Source organism: Narcine bancroftii, chromosome 3 (genome assembly GCF_036971445.1).
Source record: "Narcine bancroftii isolate sNarBan1 chromosome 3, sNarBan1.hap1, whole genome shotgun sequence".
NCBI lineage: Eukaryota > Metazoa > Chordata > Chondrichthyes > Torpediniformes > Narcinidae > Narcine > Narcine bancroftii.
The window spans coordinates 157,511,369-157,534,209 of NC_091471.1; the positions used below are offsets into that span (position 1 = coordinate 157,511,369).

At 40.8% G+C, this 22,841-nt stretch overlaps 1 protein-coding gene across 3 annotated transcripts in view; it reads left to right on the forward strand.

The window, feature by feature from the left end:
* Window positions 1-293: 293 nt before the first annotated feature.
* The window catches only part of g3bp2a (G3BP stress granule assembly factor 2a), a 47,301-nt gene continuing 24,753 nt past the window's right edge, over window positions 294-22,841 (forward strand). For 2 of the 3 annotated variants that reach the window (XM_069925532.1, XM_069925535.1), the window contains exons 1-5: window positions 294-405; window positions 5,012-5,130; window positions 11,808-11,889; window positions 15,884-16,057; window positions 16,422-16,509. In XM_069925532.1, the coding sequence (XP_069781633.1) occupies window positions 5,036-5,130; window positions 11,808-11,889; window positions 15,884-16,057; window positions 16,422-16,509 (439 nt within the window). In that variant the 5' untranslated portion in view covers window positions 294-405; window positions 5,012-5,035. The remainder of the gene's footprint in view (window positions 406-5,011; window positions 5,131-11,807; window positions 11,890-15,883; window positions 16,058-16,421; window positions 16,510-22,841) is intronic. The other variant, XM_069925534.1, reaches the window with a different exon arrangement.

Below are 22,841 nucleotides of genomic sequence, written 5' to 3' on the forward strand. Positions count from 1 at the left end.
TCTGACCTGCTACAGCCTGCAGAGCCATGTTCTACAGAAGGTGGTCGGTGATATGTTTGCAGACCATTCCTGCTGATGGCCATGGAGGCCATTCTTTGTTGCTGTCACCATAACAACAATCAGCTGGCATGTCAACACCTCTCAGGATTTGGCTCCGCCAGGGAAGCGGTCAACTCCCAAGATCCAGTCTTGAGAAGCACGTCAGGGAACTGGATGCAGGGTAACCCAGTCGGTCGGGGATGTATTCGTCGTAGCACATTAAACTGGGACCGGATACGCAGGGACACCGCGCAGCCCGGAGTGTTCGCGGAGACACAGCCCGGACCTTTTTGGTGACGCACGCGGTAACGGCGGCCTCCCGGAGTGGCTCTTGGTCGGTCAGTCGCGTCGTATTCGATCACGCAGGTACTCGAGCTTGGGGATGGGAGGCTGTTCGAGTCTGGCTGGTTCAGCCGCCGCGAAAGGGGGGTCGGCTACTCGCCTGTGCCCATGCCGGAGGCCGAGACCCGCGGTGTGATGGTGCGCAACGCCAGGGCTTGGGGACCGGGGCCGGCGTGGTTCCGGCTGCCCTGTCCAGCTCCACGGGAGGCCGGGTGGGCCTTCGGCCTTCAGTTGGGTGCCGAGTGGCTATGAGGCGGGAGTGTGGCCGGGGCTGGGCTCCAAACAGCCTGCTTTCCCCGGGCTCGATGTCCCGGCCTCAACCTGTTTCTGAGCCCGGTATTTCGAGATGCAGATTCGATAAGGCGGGAACTTGCCGGCGACGACGTTCTCCCACCGACAGAGCTTGATCACGGGCAATAAAACCGCAGGTCGAGTGTGTGATTCGTTCCTACCCCGAGGAATCGGGGGAAGCCGAAAACAGCGGTCGGCCTAGAGCAAGGTTGATAAACACGAGGGAGATGGTGATGCGAACTGATGGATGGCGTGGGGGAAGAAGGAGAGGCATATGGAGCAGTGCCGCCTGTTTCTGACCGAGAAATGTCCCAGTCCATTTATCTATCGGCGATAAAGGATTTGAAGTAAAAGGACTGGAATAACAACAGTTCATTGATGGTTAACGCGAGAATTAATAAAATTATAGAAAACGAATAACTTTGTTGGAATTTCTATAATTTTCGAGCATTGGTTGAAAGTAACGGACAGAGAGGACCTGCTGATTGTTTTAACTCTGCTTTGCGGTCTGAATTGCGTTTTCTGGAAGGATGAAAGCGAATTTGATAGTAACGTTTGAAAGAACAATGAATAATTTTTTGAAAACTCCATTTTAGAGTTAGCAGGATGGGTCGAATTCTTGGTTCATTGCAGGACTTTTGTTAAATTCTATAACAGGCTGGTGTCAAATTCTCACAGGTCTTATTTTTAGTTTTTCATGCTCCACACGATGGAAATTGGATTAACGTTTTGTATGGGTTAAAGGCAGATGTTAGTGAAGTAATTTTTTGTGGAGCTTGTTTGATTCTTACGTCCACTTATCAAACAACTGCGGTTTGTATATTAAAGATTTACACTACACTAGGTTACATTTTTCAGTGCGCTGATTTTTTTCTTGGTAAGGCTGCAAATGTTTAATACTTCACGATTCAGGCATACCTTTTGGGCCTGCAATAGCAGGCATCAAGAAAGGTAACAAGCTAACCCAGACCCAAGGCAACGGGCAACCCATCTTTTTGCCAAATCCACTGGTAGGGTATGCAAACTGGAGCCAGTATCCTCAACATTCAGGCCCCATTTACACTGAGTGGCTCTTTATGGCAGGGCATATTTACATGTCTGGTGCAAGATTCCTGAAAGGCTCTTCTAATCTCTGTCATAGTGAGAAATTGCCAGTGGATAGAGGAAAAGATTCACGAATGTACTTACATCTTTGGGGAAAAAATGCAACAGTACCACTGTCTCTGGCTCATGACTCCATCAGAAGGAGGATTTGAGTTGGAACTAAGAACCTCAAGCCAAGTGTTAGCACACAGACTAATGGAGTGCATCACTTTCTGAACTTGCGTACCTCACCAAGCTCCTCCTGATCTATAGGTGCTAGTATCTGAGTTCCATGTGAGCCTCATCTATCCATGGATTTGGAATGGAAGCATAATCCTTAATAGCAAACGAGGAATCCCTAGGAAATGCAGATGTGTCCCAGCCACATTATTCTGTTTTATATAATCTCGATTGACAATGATTTATTGTTTTGATGTTCTGGATGCTGGCTCCAGTTTCCATTACCTGCCAGTAGATTTGGCAAAGAGATATTTGAAGAGTGAGGACATCAATGGTCATTGGAGTGCATTTTGAAAAGAGAAGCATTCTAGCAATTTTGTTGCTGATAACCAAGGACTGGCTAGTCCAGTCCACACTTTATCTAGGATTGTATAATTCAAATGATTTAAACTTGTGGAGCCTTCAGTTTTCTGATTTTTTTTTTAATTAAAAGAAGAACTAAAGCTAAATATGCTGCTGCTGGAGAGATCTTAGTTTCCTACAGTCTGGGCTACAGAATATATGGTCTCATAGATTTGTGTTCAGCAAAGCAGCAATATCACTTCCTTCTGGCTGTTGTGATTTGTTGGAGGAGTATCCCTCCTCCAACAAATTTTCTGCTTGAGAGCATCTAGCCTATGAAAGAAATGTGAAAACCTGAAACTGCAACACTGCCACTCCAATGTCAAGATCATCTCAATCACAATGAGCTGCAGTTGGTTTTGCATGTATATATCCAAACTTGGATGCTGAACTCTGAGTCATTGTCAATTTGTTTGCTGAAGCATGCAAAAGAATGAGCCTTGGATTCAACACCTGCAAAACAAAAGTTCTATATCAGCCTCTGGAGCACCATCCTTCAACATTAAGTCTGAGGGTGACGTCTGAACATGATTCAAGAGGCTGAACCCTCGCAGGACATCAGGCCCTCCCTGATGGTGTACCTGGCAAGGTACTGAAAATCTGGCACCAACCACTTAACTGGAGTGTTTCTGGACATTTTCAAATTTTCATTGTAGCAGTCAAGTTCCCACCAGCTTCACAAGGGCATTCATCATCCCGGTACCCAAGAAGATTAGCATGGGCTGCCTCAATGACTACCGCCTTGTAGCACTAACTTTTACTGTGATGAAGTTACTTGAGAGGCTGGTCATGACCAGAATTAACACTGGACCCAATGCAATTCATCTAGCAGATGCAATATTGCTGGCTTGCCACTCAGCTCTGGGTCACCTCAAAAACAGCAATTCATACATATGGCTGCTCTTCATTGACAACAGCTCGGCCTTCAATACCATTATTCCCTCAGTACTAGTCAAGAAGCTTGACTCTAGGCTTCTGTACCCCACTCTGCAATTGGATCCTTGACCTTCTCAACGAAGACCACAGTCAGCACGAACTGGAAACAACATCTCCTCACTGATCATCCACACAGGCACACCACTGCTCTACTTGTTTTACACGTCTTTGTGGCCAGGCACAATTCCAATGCCATCTACAAGTTTGCCGATAACACCACAGTTGTCAGGGGAATCACAATCTGCAATGAGGAAGGAGATTGATCAGCTCGTTGAATGGTGTAATGACAACAAACATGCTGAATATCAGCAAAACCAATGAGATGATTGTGGACTTCAGGAGGAAGTCAGGGGAACATAATCCAGTCCTCATAGAGGGCTCAGTAGTCAAGAGGGTCAAGAACTTCAAATTTCTGAGTGTCAGCATATCCAAGGATCTTTCCTGGAGCCTCTACGATGATGCAATCGCAAAGAAGACTTGCCAGCTGCTATACTTTGTGAGGTATCTGCTGTGGTTCGATATGTCACTGAAGACTCTTGTAAACTACATGTACCATGGAGACCATCTGGCTGGTTGCACTGGTACAGAGGTGCCAACTCTCAGGTCAAGAATAAACTCCAGAGGGTTGTTAGTTCGGCCTGCGACATCACAGGTGGTGTCTTTTTTTTAAAAAGTAGCCACTATCCTCAAAGACCACCACCCAGGCCATGCCCTCTTGGATACAGGAGCCTAAAAACGAGCACTCAGTGGCACAAAGACAGCTTCTTCTCCGCTGCTATCAGATTCCTGAATAATCAATGAACCAAATACACTACCTTACTTTTAGTGCACTTATTTTTTTTTAAAGTAAACATTCTCTCCCAAGCTAAATTAATCTTGTTGACTCTAATGTGTCGGCTATTCTGTTCACATGCTTGATATTGGTGTCTCAGTGTGTCCACTAAGTGTAGATTTAGAGCTTGCCAAAAACCATTTCAACTGAGGTGTGACTATTGCGAATCAAGGAGGAGCATTATACATGGTGGCAACATTTCAGCTACCCATTTGCGAGTCATAAAGTACTTCCTGTGTACCCAAGTTGACCAAGCAGGATGACTTGGATGCCTTGAGCATCACTGCTGGATTGAACAGTAGGTCATGTGGCTACGGAGATTACAGGACTGCAGGAAGAGGCAGGATCCGTAGATACTCTGAGAGAACTCTTATTTTGGGAGCGAAATGGGTAAGTGGCACCTGTTTGTGCTTTTACAGGGCGAACAAAGGAAAAAAAGATTTTGTGTATTTTCTTGACATGATGATGAATGGAATCTTGATCTTTGGCTCATTGGTCACCCTGGAGATAGAGGAATTGAGTTGAAACAATTTCTCTACATCTGAGAGGATCATCTAAGAATATTGTGCCTCATAGATTTTATGCTCCTTATTTACAACTACTTGCCATTTATTACATGCTATTATCTGAATATAGCATTGTTGGGAGTTGCTGCAGTAGAATGTCTCCTCTTGTACAGTTTTTTGAGTAAATTGTATTTGTTTGCTTGACAATTGATTAGTGTATGTTTCACCCTTACAATTTGGTTGATGTTTTTTGTTCTGTTTAAGTTAAAGCATTTCAGACTGGAGTATTTTGCATCTGTGAGGCCAAGCTTTCTTTACCTCTGATTCTCTTTTTGACTCTGTGGAATGGGGAAATGTGGCAATAATCACGTTCAATTAACACCTTTCCATTCTCCTTCAGTAGGCGTCATTGTGTACCAAAGAAATGGTGATGGAGAAGCCAAGTCCCCTGCTTGTCGGGCGGGAGTTTGTGAGGCAGTACTATACTTTGCTGAACAAGGCACCAGATTTCTTGCACAGGTATTCATTTTGAAGTCCAAAATAATTTGTCTTGTCTGAACAGTTGCAAATGACATTTTGTGTAAAGCTGAATGCCAGAGTCCATGCAGTTGCATGTTCAACTCTGTTTCATCAGAGTTTGGATCTTTTTAACTTGTTTGTTAACATTGAACATGAAAATCAGCTTCATTGCTACAATGCAATTCTAGCTATCATTGGAATTTTGTGTACAATGCTTCTGTTGGTGAGGCATTTTTGCCAAAGCTAGAGATTTTATTGTCATCAATCTGCCCATTTGACAATACCTAATTTGAGTAATAGTGGTTGAGAGCTCCATGTTTCCAGGACTTAGCTTGCATTTCAATGCTATTAATGTCCATGTAAACTACTCTCTGTGAAGTTTCACAAGTGCCTTTTTTGATCTGGCTCTTATCACTGATTGACAGCCTTTGTATTTTGTTTTCCTTTTGATTTCTGCTGTGAACATTGCGTCAGTTTAAAATCTTTGTCTATCAGGCATCTTACATATTGATGTATATGTCTTGCAGAATCTTGGGGAGTATCTAAATGTAAAATGAGTTCACAAACATGCAATTCATGACTGTTATTTGTTTCTTCCATGAGCATTTGTTTTGGGGCTGAATTATTATGTAGTTTCTCAGTGTAAGTCAACTGGAAAACTTTGTGTGACTAAATCAGGCTTTTCCTGACCAAGCAAAACTAAGATGAAGACAATGTTATTGCTAGGAACTGCAATAGATGGAGAGGGGTGGAGGGGAAAGGGTTGTTCTCTGCATAGTTTCACTCTATATGGTTTACAATTCAGTGATAGTTTAACAATATCCTATAATAAGCTTATTTTGGAGGGCAGTTCTGAAAGTTAGAATATGACCTTTCATTTCATTGTTGATTAGAATTATGTGCTACTCCCATTTGCAGAAGCCTTCGTGTAGTAATTCCTTTGTAATAATGGTATATTTACACTTGACCAAAAGAACTACTGCTGTCATTGCTGTATCTTTGCAGTGCATCACAACTGTTTGTTCTGCAGAATTCTATGGTTCCAGCAGTGAACCAGAATTTTGGGTGGTAGTATTGTTTAACATAAACCTTTTTGTTATTCTCCATCCATGGATGTGAATCCCATTTACCAGCACTTGGTCTGTACCTGGTATTTCTTGGTAATTTAAATGCTCATCCAGCTACTGACAAAATGTTGCAGAAAATAGAGGTTCCCCATGGCTTCAATTTAAAATTAATTTAAATACCTGAGAAAATGTACCTCCAATAATAAGACATTCTAGTTGATACTCAAATGTTCTGTTCTTTGGAAAAAATGGTTTCTGTGATTTGTTGACAAACATGTCCTTTTATTAGCTTCTGGTGTTGTTTGTAGAGCTGCTTTGTGCAAAAGTGTCTGCCTGATTGAATGATATGAGCCTGTTCTTTATTTCTCTTGCTTGGTCCATCTTTATCTTCAACAAAAGAGGAACTTTTCCAAAGCAGTCCTATTTTACTTGGTTTCTTTGTGCCTCATTCAGATTTGCTAGTTTCAAAGTTCACAGAATCCAGGTTCCTATCTTGCACCTTCCATAAATGAGACTGTTTATAATTGGACTACATAAATTACTTAGAAGATGGATGGGTTTTGGATATTTAGGGGAACAATTGATGTTGGGTTTGTATATTAAAAAAACATGTGCTGCTGAATAGAAATGAGCTTGTTGAATGTTTGTAATGAGCCCAGAGGACCCCAAAAACCAACAGCCATAGAAATTCACCAAGACAAATAACTTAAACAAAAGTTGCTTTTAATTATCTTTAAACATGAAAACAGGATCAAACTTTTAACTTATCATTATTAACTTAACTAACCTAACTTAGCCCCCTTCTAATTCTAAGCACACATGTATGTAATGTGTGTCTAAGTTCAGAAAAGTTATTTGATTCACAGTCCATTCTCACTCCTCCAAGTTCACTGGTATCAGGCAATTCTTGTATTGTGCACAGAATTTAGCATTTATGAATTTCACCAGGCTTTCGTGCTTGAAAGGTAAATGGTTACCTCAGGAAGGTACTTGTCAGTTTTTAGAGAGAGATTTGTTGCTCGTTGGACACAAACTGATTCCTTCCGATCATCCACTTTTGTATCTTACTGAATAAACTTGCCCCATCAGGGTTTTCCAGATGATGACCTTTTTCTTTCAGGTCACCACAGAGTTCCTTTTTGTTTCACTTATTTCAAGTGAAACATTATACAGCCAACCATCTCATCTTGTATGGACCACAAGGGCTTTGACCAGGCTGAACTAAGACCTCTCAACCCATCTTCCAAATGGGGTTTTTGCACAAGCTTGCCAGCTTGTCATGTTCCAGTCCCAGCCGCTGAACTATAGAACTGAATTCTCTCTCTCTCTCTCTCTCTCTCTCTCTCTCTCTCTCTCTCTCTCTCTCTCTCTCTCTCTCTCTCTCTCTCTCTCTCTCTGTGAGAAAACCACATGATCCACTTAAAACCGTAAACTTCAGACAGACTGTGGCACTGGACCTAATCTTCCAGTCCGTTCATCTGTTTCTTTCCAAAACAATAATCCATTCCTCCACAGCATGTCCAATTAACACCTATTTGTGAAGTCTTATAAGCATTCTTCAAAGTTTCTGCAAAGGCATCAGATAGTCTGGACTATCTGACTTGAGCAGAGCTCTGGCATTTTAAATTAGATCTGTTTTGAAGTGTTTGTATCTGTGTGTAACTTAACTAAAAACCCCACAATCTATCTCCTTTAAAACTTATCTATTGTACAATATAAAATCTAACTTAATCTGTCACTACGGCCTAATGGGTTTTTTAACTTCTCAACTTTGATTTCAATCCACCCGATTTTTGCCTACCTCTTTAGGTATCCCAGCCCCATCATCCTTGTTAAACCAATTCTCCTCCATTTATGATCTCCTGCATTCTGTTTGCAAATATGTTTAAGCTTCCAAAACTCCCAAGCTTTGAAACTGAACACAATCTGCTGGAGGAACTCCCACCGATGCTGCTGCGATGGAGATTTAGCTTGAAATGACAACTATTATTTTTTCCTATGGATGCTGCTCGACCCACTGAGTTCCTCCATCAGATCGTGTTTCATTTTGTATTCCAGCATTTGCAGACTCTTGTCCCCAGAGCTTGTTAATGTGGTCCATAAGAGTCTGCCTCTCACTTCTCCCTATCCAGGTCTTCATATCTACCTGTGGTATTGAGGGATACTGATAACTCTTTGGTGCTTCAATGTAAAGTTTTATTTTGGGATGCACCTTTGAAGCCAAATTGTACAGAAGAGAGGCAAAATCAGAAAATCTTGTGAGCACAGCAGACCTGAAATGTTGACTCTGCTTCTCTCCCAGTAATGACAAATGCTTCTAGCACTTGCTTTTGTTAGGATTTGCAATTTTTTTTTTTTTTCTTGTTCAAGTTCCTTGTCACGTTATACCTGGTGAGAGGTCCCACCAAGTCGAGGCTGACCATTAAATTTCCATGGAAAGCAATAGGTAATCGATGTTTTGGGCCAAGATCATTCATCAAGAATGCAAAAAAAAAGACAAACACTCTAAATTCAAATTTATTGCCAAAATACATACATGACATCACATAACTCGTATTCTTTTTCTCATGGGCCAGGCAGAATTTCTAATGACAGGTAATTTTAAATTGTATTCAAGAAGAAAAAATGTATACGAAAGAAAGGAAGGTAAGCAAACAGTGCAAGTACAGAAAATATTCAGTAATAAATAATGAACAAAGACTTAAATGAGTCTGAGTTCCTGAAAGAAGGTAGGGGAGGGGAGAAAGGGGAAAAGCACAGGCTTGCAGGTGATGGATAGATACAGATATGAGGGGGCGGAAGGCCAAGGGGGCGGAAGGCCAAGGGGGCGGAAGGCCAAGGGGGCGGAAGGCCAAGGGGGCGGAAGGCCAAGGGGGCGGAAGGCCAAGGGGGCGGAAGGCCAAGGGGGCGGAAGGCCAAGGGGGCGGAAGGCCAAGGGGGCGGAAGGCCAAGGGGGCGGAAGGCCAAGGGGGCGGAAGGCCAAGGGGGCGGAAGGCCAAGGGGGCGGAAGGCCAAGGGGGCGGAAGGCCAAGGGGGCGGAAGGCCAAGGGGGCGGAAGGCCAAGGGGGCGGAAGGCCAAGGGGGCGGAAGGCCAAGGGGGCGGAAGGCCAAGTGAAGCAACACCACTTGTGAATCTTGGGGATCATCACTGCATCCAGTGTTCCCATTGTGGTCTTTTCTACATTGGAGAGACTGAATGCAGGCTGGGAGATGTTTTGTCGATCACTTCTGCTCTGTCTGCTGCAATAGCATGGATCTCCCAGTAGTCACCCATTTTAATTACTCACCCCATTCCCTTGCTGACATGTCTGTCCATAGACTCATGCACTGCCAGACTGAGACCACCTGAAAAACACCTTTTATTTTATCTGGGCACTGTCCAACCAGATGGCAGTAACATCAACTTCTCTGGTTTCTGTTGGAATCCCAACTGGCAACACCCCCCCCCCCCCCCCCCCCCACAAACCAAATCTTCTCAGTTTCTCCTGTCCTCTAGCTCTTTCTTTCCTTTTCCCTCTCTCCTATTCTTCCTCTTTTTGCCCAACCTTCCATGAAGACACCTGTCTTTTTTTTTACCTTGAACCTTGAGGGGCTCAGGCCTGAATCTTTACCTCCTATGGATACTGCGAGACTAGCTGAGTTCCTCCAGCATCTCTGTATTTTTACTACACTCACAGTGTCTACAGGCTTGTGTGTTTCACAGGAATATATGATTGCTTCTCTGGCCTTCATAAAGAACAAAAAATAAAACGTGAAGGAAATATCAGAATCATAATTTATTGTCATGGAATGCGTTGTTTTGAGGCAGTGTCACAGTGCAAATATTTATGTACACCGCATTACCAAAGAAATAAAAATAGTGCAAGGAAAAAATAAAGTAAGGTAGTGTCAATGGTTCATTCAGAAATCGGATGACAGGGGAAGAAGCTATCCTTGTGCAGCTGAGTGCTCATCTTCAGGCACCTGTACCTTTTTCCCGATGGCAGCATGGTGAAGAGGGCATGGATGGTGTAAGTGATGACGACCCTTGAGGATAGCTGTTTTCTTAAGACACCTTCTCTTGTTGATGTCATCAATGAAGTGAAGACTGGTATTCATGACGTCGGCTGAGTTAACAGACCTCTGGAGTTTATCTCATCCTGAACGTTGGCACCCCTGTACCAGAAAGTAATGCAACCAGCCAGAATACTCTCCACGGTATATCTGTAGAAGTTTTCGCAAGTCTTCTGACATACTGAAACTCATCACAAAGGAGGAGCCTCTCGTGAGTCTTCTTCATGATTGCATTGACGTGGAGACTCCAGGACAGATCCTCAGAGATGTTGACACCCAAGAATTTGAAGTTCTTGACCCTCTCCATCCCTCGTAAAGGCCTGGTTAGTGTTCTCCTAAGTTCCTCCTGAAGTTCACAATCATCTCCATGGTTTTGCTAATGTTGAATGCAAGTTTGTTGTGACACCACTCAGCTAGCTGATCTACCTCCCTCCTGTACACTTCCTCATTGTTGTCATGTTTTAGTTTTCCAGCATTTTGTTTCATTTATGACTTGCAGCATCTACAGTATGTTGAAGCTGCACTGTTATTTGGCTCATGAAGGTTCAAGGGAGGAGAGCTGTTCCTGATGAGTTAGGATAGCTCCAAGGTGGAATCACTGGCAGTGGAAGCAGGTTTATTGAAGAATGCTAGTTCAGACAGGGACTGGACACACCTTTTTTTAATATTCTCTTTACAAATTTTAAACTGCAATAATAATTACATTTCATTCAAAAGTTATTTCAAAAAGTTATACATGTGGTGTATAAATCCTGACCGTCCCACATCCTCTCCCCCTCCCAACCCCTAGAAAGAAAAATAGAAAAAGGACTGGAGAATACCAAGGGAATAGAGGATTTATATCATAAAGTCTAAGATTGGATGTTACCAATAAATGAGATCTTCAGAGTCATACCAACCCACACTTTGTAAATATGGGCACCATATTTTCCAAAATACATGAAATTTGTTTTGTAAGCTATAAGTGGTATACAGCAACGAAGTTCTGCATGCCATCTTTCCAAGCCTAAATCTATACCTGTCTTCCATGATATTGCTATGCATTTCCTAGAAACTGCTAAAGCAATTTGTACCAATTCAATTTGATACATAGTTAATTTTAATTTGGTCTTATAATCTTAATATTGCTCAATAAAAATAGCATCGCATCCTGTGGGAACTTAACCCCTGTAATCCTTTCAAAAAGTTAGCGACTTCCAACTAAAAATATTTAACTTTAGCACAACTGCCAAGTTGAATGCAAAAACATCCAATCTCATATCCACACCTAAAACATAAATCTGATATAGAATGATTTAATCTGTTTAGTTTTGGTGGAGTCAAATATCTGATGCAAAAGAATGATATTGAGCTAACCTGTGCCTAACGCTTATAATTTTTGTGATGATTTATGCACTCCTATTTTGGGGGCGTATCACCTCCTACTTGAATATGAAATCATACATTGCAGAGTTAATGGAGCTTTTATGGAAACTGTACATCAAACTTGTTCTCTGAATGCTGTTTAATTGAATGTTATTATTGGTTTGTTTTACTTTACAATAATCTTGCCTCCAGGTTTTATGGTAGGACCTCTTCTTATGTTCATGGAGGTTTGGATGGCAGTGGGAAACCCAACGAAGCAGTGTATGGCCAGGCTGTAAGTACTTGTGATTTATTTTTGTGTGGAAATATTCTTAAAATATTATGCAGTGATGGGATAGTTTCTGCTGTTTACTTTCAGTTTCCTTTCAGTACAAATGTTATTGCTTCACACATTGGATACACGCCATTGTAAACGTGAAGTATGAATAATGGAACATAATTCCTTTTTACTTCCATATGTCATTATTCATTTTTCCTTTCAACTTGCTTTCCTCTTATTGCATCATTCTCTTTTTCCTTGGTCAATTTTCTTCTTCCATGATCTTGCAAAAGGAATTGTGGAAAAATTTTAACCGATTGTATACCTGGATTCCCAGATCTATTTGAACCTCCAGCACGAACTTTGCTATTTGTACAGCCAGGTTCTCTCATTTTTGGGTCCAAAAGGGATAGCTCACATTGCCCAATGAAAGTCCATTGTATTAATTTATAGATATTTCTGATTCCTTGTGTCTATTCTGATTGCAATGGCATTCATCTTTCTGGAATCATGCTTAGATATGTCCCATCATCTAAGATTTTCATAAATGTGATGAAAAGCACCAACCCCAACATAGGCGGTTGTGATTTCCCATTATCTGTACCATCTTTTTGCAAATTAATCAATTTTGTAGACTTTATCAAATACTTTTGGAACTCTAACTGAATTCTTGGGCATTCTCCTGTATCAGTCAATGCTTTAAAAATTTCAATCCAGTTCTTTCAGTTCTACTGACTGACACAAACCAAATTAATGCTGATAAGCTTTTAGACTAGTGTGAGATTTGGATATATAAGTTCCAACATTGTTTAAATTATGGACGATTGTAGCCTAAATCATGCTTTGCTCTTATCTGCTTTTTTTCAAAGCACATGATGTTACTGGAGTGAATATTATTGTCCATTTCTGTAACTTTGCTTATATTTATTTTGAGTCCATGTTTGATTCAATATTAATTTTTTTGTCATGTGCAATATGCTATCCTAGTAGGATGAAAAATAGTTCAACATATCCAGTGTTTCTTTAATTCCACTATAGTATCCCCATTATCAGTTTTCAGTTGAATTCTCTAATAATTTCAAGTTATTGGTTTTTCCTTCGCAGTCCCTTTCTCCTTCCCTCTCATCCATTCACACACAGCCTGCATCCCGAGCCCCTTCAACCCAAGTTTCTTTCTGCTTCACTTGCCCATCTCCATGCACCCATCCCACCATATCCCCAACCCCCACTATTGCCATCAAGCCACTATTACTCCTTCATTTGTTCTTGCTTCATTCCTTAGCAACTGTCTCCACTTTAACACCCCCCCATTCCCTTGACTCCATCTGCCTTTTAATATTTTTTTTCTACATCCCCACATCCCCACCCCCCCCCAACACACCGTGTCTGTTCTGCCTGGTTCCCTCTGTCTTCCAATTCCAATTCCACTCTTCCTGCTTCCCCCATCTAGCTCCCTCTATCATGTACTCATCCCTCTCCTCTCTAATCCTGCTCGTCTTCCTTCTCCTGCCCCAAAGCATCAACAGTTTTCCTCCATGGATGCTGCCTGACCAACTGAGTTCCTTCACCAGTTTGAGGTTTTTAGATCAAGATTCCAACATCTTTAGCCTCTTGTCTCCATACAACATGTTAAGTTTATCTCTCGAAGTTCCCTTGTTGCTCTTGCTAACTTTTTTCCCCACTTTTAGTTCTTTAGATCTCTTTTCAGGCACCAGGGTTGGTTTGTGGTTTCTTTTATCTTTATTTCCTTTTTTTGGTAATTTGTGTTCTTGAGACATGGAGGTGTGTAGTGATTAATTTTCAATACCTTTTTATTAATCTTCTCTTGCTTTCTCCCAAATATGTTCATTTTATTTTGTGTTTCCTCTTCATTGAACCAATGTTCAAAATCTTAATTCTTTTTAGGATACTTGCATTCAGCTCTTTTGGTTAACTGTTCACCATTAAGCTAACTAACAAATTTAATATTTCTCACTACATCTAAACAGCTGTCCTATTAGTTTTAGGATGTGTTGCAGAAACCAATCAAAAAATTAACTTTTTAACATGAGGTAGAGGCTCATCGTTTAAAATCTTGTGCAGGTGCCTAACCTTTTATATGGGACTCCAAAATCTGGCAACCTCCAAAAATCAGCATTTTTTTCAGTAGATAACATCTGCAAATCAAAGATGGAGTTTGGTGCCAAACATGATTCAACGTGACCTTTGCTCAACAGCCGTTGAGCAACATCCTGTCGCACTCCGTGTTGCTAATTAGTGGTATTATTACTTTATAAGTACTCTATCCGTCAAGCATAACCCTCGCTCAACTCATGATGGAGTATCTTGCGTCGTTCTGCTACTTTATAAGTGCCTCTGAATCACCAAATACTGACACTAGTCTAGCGTTGCGGCGCTTTCAGTCAGTCCAGTAGCTCAATGGCTGTTATCACTACCCATAATTCCCCCACACAGCTGAAACCACTGTGTCATCATGGGGGAACCAAGAAGGGGGCCTTTCCCCTGGCGCTGGTAGACGGTGGGGGGGGGGGGGTGTGGGGAGAAAAGAGAGACAGCAGCACGACTCGGCAAATGGGGGAGACAACACCATGACTCGGGCGGGCAAGGTTGTGGGGGAGCAGATGGCAACACGGTGCAGCCAGTCTCAAAGGGACTAAAATTGAAATGATTCTGAAATCTGGAAGATTTTGAACAATGGCAGGTTTCCAGTCCCGAAGATCCCAGATAAAAGGTTAGGCACCTGTATTTAAACCACACTGCCTTTGCTGTGCATTTGTCTGTTCTAGTCTTTATAAAGTTTGTCACTTTATAGCTGTGACCAGAGCTCCATAACACACTTCACATGAGAACTTTAAATAGTGGTTCTCAATCTTTTTCTTTCCACTCACATACCACTTTAAGTATTCCTTATGCTATAGATACTCTGTGATTAGTAAGGGATTGCTTAAGGTGGTATGTGGGTGGGAAAAAAAAGTTTGACAGTTACAGTTTGTCGTACCTAATTGACTTGTTATGTGCACAGTTTCATAACTCCAAGGGAAATGAGCCAATGACAATTTTTCTCAAGCAAAATAGTTCAGTAACAATTGGGTCCAGAGCAGAGATTCTCTTCTATTTCACTGTACTCTTCCTCTTCCTCTTCTTCTTCCTCTGGGTTGGCCATCTGTTGTTTCTTTGGTGCCCTTTCCTCCTCTTCTTTCTTGTTTCTATTGTCTTCTGTGGTCTCTTCTTGCTGCAGGTGTTCTGCAGCTGTCGTTGCCGGCTGTGGAGATCGACTCCCCAGCTGGTCCCCCCTCCCGTCGGTGTGTTTTTTTTCATTCGCAACGCGCATGTGCGAAGTATCGCGCATGCGCGGTTGCGCACTTTTACTCGGCTCTGCGAGCCATTTTTGTAGTCCATTATTTACCGACCTGAGGGAGCGGGTTTCTCTCTCCGCAGCGGGCCTCTTCGGACAGGTAAGGCCTTCACCTTTTTCCTCCTTTGTCTTCTCTTCCTCTCTTCTTACCGTTGCTTTCGATTTTTCTTTTTTTGTCGCCATCTTCTTTCCACCTTTATACTCACTTTTCTGTAACTTTTATTTCTGTGCCTTTGTGTTTTCCTTTGTTTTTCCCGACTTTTCTGGAGAGGGCTGGAGTTCACCGTCCGGCCACTACTCCATCACGTGACTCCTCCCCAGAGCAGAGATTCTCAACTTTACCTTAAGCAATCCTTTACTAATCACAGAGCACCAGTGGCATAGGGATTACTTAAAGTGGTATGTGAGTGGAAAGAAAAAGGTTGAGAAACACTGCTTTAAATCCTTGTCTGTTTATTAATTCATATCAGTGAATAGGCAAATGCTCTGTTTCTTTGGAATCCATACGTATATCGATGTTAACAATTTTAAATTTGCAGTGTAATTTTTCATTTACTAAAGGAAATTATTTTTATCTTGAGTTTTGAGCAAAACAGTACCTGTTTCCACATCCTTGTTTAGTTTTCATTCTAAATTGTACTTGTTCTCTTCCAGGAGATCCATAAGAAGGTCATGTCCCTTCAGTTCAGCGATTGCCATACCAAGATTCGCCATGTGGATGCACATGCCACCCTTAGTGATGGAGTAGTTGTCCAGGTGATGGGGGAGCTGTCAAACAATGGTCAGCCAATGAGGAAATTCATGCAGACTTTTGTCTTGGCACCAGAGGTATGTTATATTTTGAAATGTTGCAATTTTTTTGGAGTTTTTGTTGCATTGCTGAAAAGACTGATGCAACACTCGACTGTAATCGATGCAGACACCAAGCACTGATACAACTCTAGCCTTTTCTTGACAGCATCGTCAGTGATTTAAGATTTGTTTAAATCCAATACAACTTTTTAAATAAAATAGTTTTAATCCATGGTTAATATTTTGTTTGCTTTATTATGGCCTTCATTTGAACAGATTATAATTTGTTTTAACTGTAAAATTATGTTGGCATGTGTTGTTCATGTGTGGTGAACTTTATTATTCAACAGAGCTGTTAAAAATGTTCAGAGGTTAACTTTTATTTTCCTAATAAACACAGGGCTCTGTTCCAAATAAATTCTATGTCCACAATGACATATTCCGCTATCAGGATGAAGTGTTTGATTCTGATGCAGAAATGGAAGAAGGTGAGAAATTCAAACATTGGAAGTAGCAAATGTATGAAATCAACTTGAGCCGCAGCTTGAAATATTTTCATTAAAATCCAGATAATATTGATATCTATATTGGAATGTCAGCTAGGCAACAAAGTACATACAGAGTGTCTGTTACTTTGAATTTGGTGAATTCATTCCTTTTTGTGTCATGACGACTATGGGATCCTGGGTTGTATTATCTGCTTTTAGGTGAGTCCATTTGCAATATATAATGAAAATCAGTGCCACCTCCTATAATCCTGAAGGCACAAACCTAGGGTTTATACCATCTACCTGTACAAAAGAGTGATTGACTATCCTGGATACTTGACAGGATCTGCTGGGTTCCAGGTTCTTCTGGCTTTCTTTCCACGAATTACATGAGAACTCTTTTAGGACCATTTGAGAGATATAGGGGCCGTTCTGTTTCCAAGCTACAGTGCTGTACATGTTGATCAGCCACAGCTCACTGGCACCTGATACGTAAGTTGTAGTCACCCAGGAATGACAGCACAGCATTATGTTCCCATTTCCAATTTGTGCAGTATTGTATTTAGATTCAATGTGTCTAGAGGTTATCCAGTACCTGTAATATTACAGTGGCACAGGTAATAAACATTGGAGGCATGTAAGGATGGAACATCAGTTATCGAGGGGGATTTTAACGTTGACGTGGCGGGTGAATCAGGTTGGTTAAGGCAATCTTGAGTACTTCATGGAATGCATACATGATGGCTAACTTGAACAGCATGTTTCTGAGCCTACATGGGAACATGCTATCTTGAATCTGGTCCTGTGCAGTGGGACAGGTAAAATTAGTGATTTTGTAGTTGGGGATCCTCTTGGAAAAAGTGATCAGAGCATGACTGAATTTCTCATACAAATTCCAGATAGAATAGTTCAGACTAAAACCAGTGTATTATGCCTAAACTAGGGAAATTACAAGGAGATGAGGGAGGAGTGGGTCATGGGATGCTGGAAATGCAGGCTATATGGTTGAGGAACAATGGAAGACTTTCAGAGATTTTTCACGGTGCTTATAGACGACACTTTGCTTATTCTAATATATCCTAATTTCAGAGTATAATCTTCCGAAGTATGAGCTGTGATATCTAAAATTTCTATCTCTAATCCAGCAAATCAAACTCTTTGGCTGCTACTTAATGTAGTTTTAATTTGTTGATAGAATGGATAAACAATTTTAAAAGCTTTGCAACAAGACTTTCATAACGATAACAAAGCATTTACTGTATGATAGAGATGCAAAGATATTTAGGGATACAAAAGGTATTTAAAGAGATACAAAAATTCAAAGAAAAAATTTCTCATGTTCATGCTTCTTTCACATCTTGTAGAATAAGAGGGAAACGGTTAGCCTGGGTGGATATTATGTCTCTTTAAGAGACAGACACATAATTAACTAAGAATCAAAAACACAAGGTTTTAACCTTTGCATTCTTCAACAAAAGTATTTTTCAATTAAAAGCAAGGACAGAAGTAAAGGTTCCATTATTGTCACATACTTCTGTACTTTTAGAATGTAACATACGTGAAATTCTTTAACTTTTGTCTAGATTAAGGCTTCAAACTAAAAGCTTGTGCACCAAGAGAAGTGGGAAACTAGAAGACTGGGAAAACTTTAAAAAGCAGCTAACTACCACAAAGTGAGCAATAAAGAGAAAGGAGGTAGACTATGAAAAAAGATTGGGGCATTATATAAAAATGAGCAGTAAAGGTTTTTAATAATTATATAAAACACAAAAGGATGGCTAAAGTGGAGGTTTATTCTTTGGAGGATGAGAAGGGGAAACTGGTATTGAGAAATGAGGCTTTGAATGACTATTTTGTATCCGTCTTTACAGTGGAGTACACGTCTGTCATGCCAAAGACAGATGGTATGTGATGGGAGATGAAAACAGAGTGGTGGTGATGGTTCCTTCTCAGACTGGAGGTCTGTGTTTAGTGGTGTGCCTCAGGGATTTTTGATGGGACTCTTAATGTTTGTTATCTATATAAATGACATAGATGATAACGTGGTGAATTGGATCAGCAAGTTTGTTGATAACACAAAGATAGGAGGCGTAGATGACTGTAAGGAAGATTTTCAAAACTTTCAGAGGGATCTGGACCAGCTAGGAAATTGGGACAGTAAATGGCTGATGGAATTTAATGCAGATGTTGCATGTAAGGAGTTGCACTTCGGAAGAGTGAAACAGGCTAAGACGTACATAATAAATGGTAGGCTATTGAGTTCAGAGGAAAGAAGAGAACTGGGAATACATATGCATTGTTCCCTGAAGGTGGTGTCACGTGTACAAGGTTGTAAAGAAAGCTTTTGGCATCTTAGCCTTTATAAAGTATTGAGTATAGAAGTTGGGATGTTGAAGTTATTCGTCAGTGATGATGCGAAGCTGAGAATTTTGTGTGCCATTCTGGTCAATCAGCAGCAGGAAAGATACCAATAAGATTGAAAAGTGCAGAGAAGATTTACTAAGATGTTGCCGGGTTTTCAGGAGTTGAGTTACCAGGAAAGATTAAACAGATTAGGACTGTACTTCTTGGAACAAAGAAGGAGGGGAGACTTGATAGAGGTTTATAAGATTATGGGGGGTATAGACAGAGTTGATGTGAGTAGGATGTTTCCACTTAGATTGGGAGAGATAAATATGAGAGGTCAGATCTTTAGGTTGAAAGGGGAGAGGTATAAGGGGAATATTAGGGGAAAGTTTTTCGCTCAGAGTGGTAGGAGTGTGAAATGAGCTGTCATCTGATGTAGTGAATGCAGAAGCAATCTTGAGTTTTAAAAACTGGATAAATGCATGGAGTGGTTTGGAGGGTTATGGAATGAGGGGTCAGTGGGACTAGCTAGTTTTATTTGTTGGTACAGACCAGAAGGGTTGAATGTCCAGCTTTTCCTTGCTGTAATGCTCTACGGATGTAATAGCCATCACTAAAGAGATAGCTTTCCAGAAGCTTGCCAGCTTGTCCTGTTCCAGTCCCAGTTGCTTCTGCTGGCTGTAACACTGTAGAAGTGATATCTCTCTCTCTCTCTCTCTCTCTCTCTCTCTCTCTCTCTCTCTCTCTCTCTCTTTCTTTCAACCACATGACCCTCTTAGAACAACAAGTTCTCTTCCAGACAATTTGCGGCTCCAACAAGATCTTTCATCTGTTGCCTTTTGTAAACTCTTGAGCACTCTCAAAGCTCTTGCAAAAGCTGTGGAGCTGATATGTCTAGCATTAGCAGAGCTCCACTATTTCAAATAAGATCGGTTTTAAAATTTGTATGTAACCTACTCCAACAAGCCTTTCCCAATTTATCTCCCAAAAACATATCTATATACTCTGTCACACCACTTTGGAAGAAAAAATGGAAGATCACATTATTATTTAAATAGCAAGCAATTGCAGCATGCTGCAGTGCAGAAGGACTTGGAAGTCCATGTGCAACGGGCTATCAGGAAGGCAAATGGAATGTTGGTGTTCAATGCGAACAGGGTTAAATTCAAGAGCTGAGAGGTTATGCTGTAACTTGGCAAGGTACTGTTGAGGCTGCATCTGGAGTACTGTGTGCAGTTCTGGCCTCCTTACTTGAGGAAAGATGTACTGGCTTTGGAGGTGGTGCAGAGGAGGTTCACCAGGTTGATTCTAGAGATGAGCAGGTTAGTCTCAAAGGAGAGATTGAGTTGTCTGGGACTACTTGCTGGAATTTAGAAGAATGAGAAGGGATCTTACAGAAATGTATAAAATTATGAATGGTATAGATAAGATTGAGGTGTGGAAGATGTTTCCATTGATTGGGGAGTCTAGAGTTAGGGGACAGCCTCATTATTCAGGGTAGTAGATTTTGGATGGCGATGAGGAGGAACCATTTTTAAAAATATTTTATTTATAATTTTTAAATCAAATAACATCAATATATTCAGACAAAAAGTATATTTGAATTTAAAAAAAAACAACCACCCTCCTCCCCCTTCTTCCCACTAAGAAAGGAGACCATCACTTAAAAAAAACATTCAAATTCTTAGCTGTGGAAACCGAGACACCACACCAGAACGGTGTATTCTCAGGCTCTCTTCCATTTTCCAAGTTAACATTATACATTTTTTTGTTACTGCTAGAGCTATAATGCATTTTTTTTGCGCTTTATCCAATTTGAGGCCCAATTCTTTACTACTTGTGTTACTTAAAAGAAAGATCTCTGGATTTTTTGGTATATTATTTTTTGTAATTTTATTCAATATCTGATTCTTCAAACCAAGAATTTTTAGGGAGGAGGAACCATTTTTTACCAGAGGGTGATGGATCTAAGGAATTCACTGTCTATTGAAACAATGTCGGCTATCTCAAATTTATTTAAGGCAAGGTTTGATAGATTTTGACATTGTATGGGAATTAAGGGATATGGGGAAAGGTAGCTGGAGATGAGCTGATTATCAGATCAGTCATTGAATGGTGGAGCAAGCTCAACGGGCTGGATGGCCCTCTCCTGCTCTTATTTCTTGTGTTAGGAACGAAACTTGGCCTGCTATCTATCAGTCATCCAGAAGGTTTGTCTCTGCATATCATATATTTTTCAATAGCAAGTAAACATGCCCTTCGATCCAATGAATATGCCAACTAAGTTGTCTATCTCAACTTGCCCCATTTGACCCATATTCATTTGCATTGTTCAGAAAGTTTCTTTTAAATTCTGCGCTGCGTTCAGGTTTAGGACATTGAGGTTCATCCTTGCACACTCAACCTTGCAGCTTTCTGAGTGACTGCTATGGCTGCCTTCCTCTAATGCCATCAGCCCAGGCCAGCTTCCTCCCTTTGAGGTCTGTCTTTTACCTTGCCTCTCCCGTGAATAATCAAACACTTGCATCACTTTGTGCTTGCTCTGTCCTTGACTCTCACCTTGTTTCTTGTCTTTGTCTTCCTTCCTGATGTGTTCCAATGACATGGCTTATTGAAGGTATCCAACCACTTGTTAGCGAAGTTAGCACAGCAGATTATTTTGGTTTTAATATAGCAGCATCATCAAAACATCAAATGTGATTCCATGGCGGTGTATTGCACAAGATTTGATTTCAGTCCACCAGTAAATATGAAAGCAGGAAACCCAACATTTTTTTTAAAAAAGAGACCTTTTTGGTGGAGGGAAGTCCAGTTCTTAGATTTATGAAAGTTTTAGGCACAGATGTCAGCAATAGATTTGGAAAGGCAGTAGAGACCAGAATTATAGGTGAGTTATCAAGGAAAAAGTTAGAGATCGAGAAAGCAAGTCTGGGAAGAATTGAAAATAATAATGGTATTTTAAAATCGAGGCTTTATCTAATTAGGAGCAATAATAATTGAGCAAACCATTGAGTGATGGGTTAGCAGAACTTTGTACTGTCCTCAGATTTGGTGTTGAAGTTGACCAGAGGTGAGGTGGAATGATCGTGTTTAGGTAGTAACAAGGGTACTGTTGGAGGTTTTGGAAATGGGTCAGCTGAGACTGAATATTAGGTGTTAGTGTGATCTAAAGTTCACTTCTGCAACAAATATGACAGTAAGGTTCATAGATTGAGAAATGGAGTTGGTGATGAAGGAATATCGGAGATGTTCTGGTAACTCTGTACAGAAATATGCAGCAGTACTCGATATCAGCCAGAAGGGAAGGTTCCACAGTGAGGAGGAATCTTTCTAGTTTAAATAGGACTGCTCATGCACAATTAAGATTCATGTTCCCCTGAGTGGAAGGTCCTTTCTTGTGGCTGAACTCTTATTCTGAGATGGCCTTGACTGTGTCCTGAGACTGATTTTGAAAATTAGTTGCAATTTGTTTTTGTTGCATTCTTTTTTTAATATTTTTTTATTTTTCACACTGTGAACCCTATCAACCAAAATATGTACAAAAGTTTCTCATTAAATTTACACAGTGGCATTTTCTCCCTTTTTTCCCCCTTTCCCTTCCTCCCCTCTTCTCAACCCCCTCCAAAACCATAAATATTCAACATATACAATACAGTAAAACCATAAAACAATATCTTCACACAAAGGAAATAAACAAGAAAAATGCGTCATCTATTTGTTACACAGAATCTAGCCGTTTTGTCTTATCATTTTCATTTTAGGGGATGGAGGTCCTAGGGAAGCTCTCTCTGTTGTGTTCCATGTATGGTTCCCAAATTTGTTCAAATGATGTGACTTTATTTTTTAAGTTGTATGTTATTTTTTCCAATGGAATACATTTATTCATTTCCATGTACCATTGCTGTATTCTCAGGCTCTCTTACATTTTCCAAGTTGACATTATACATTTTTTTGCTAGTGCTAGAGCTATAATAATGCATTTTTTT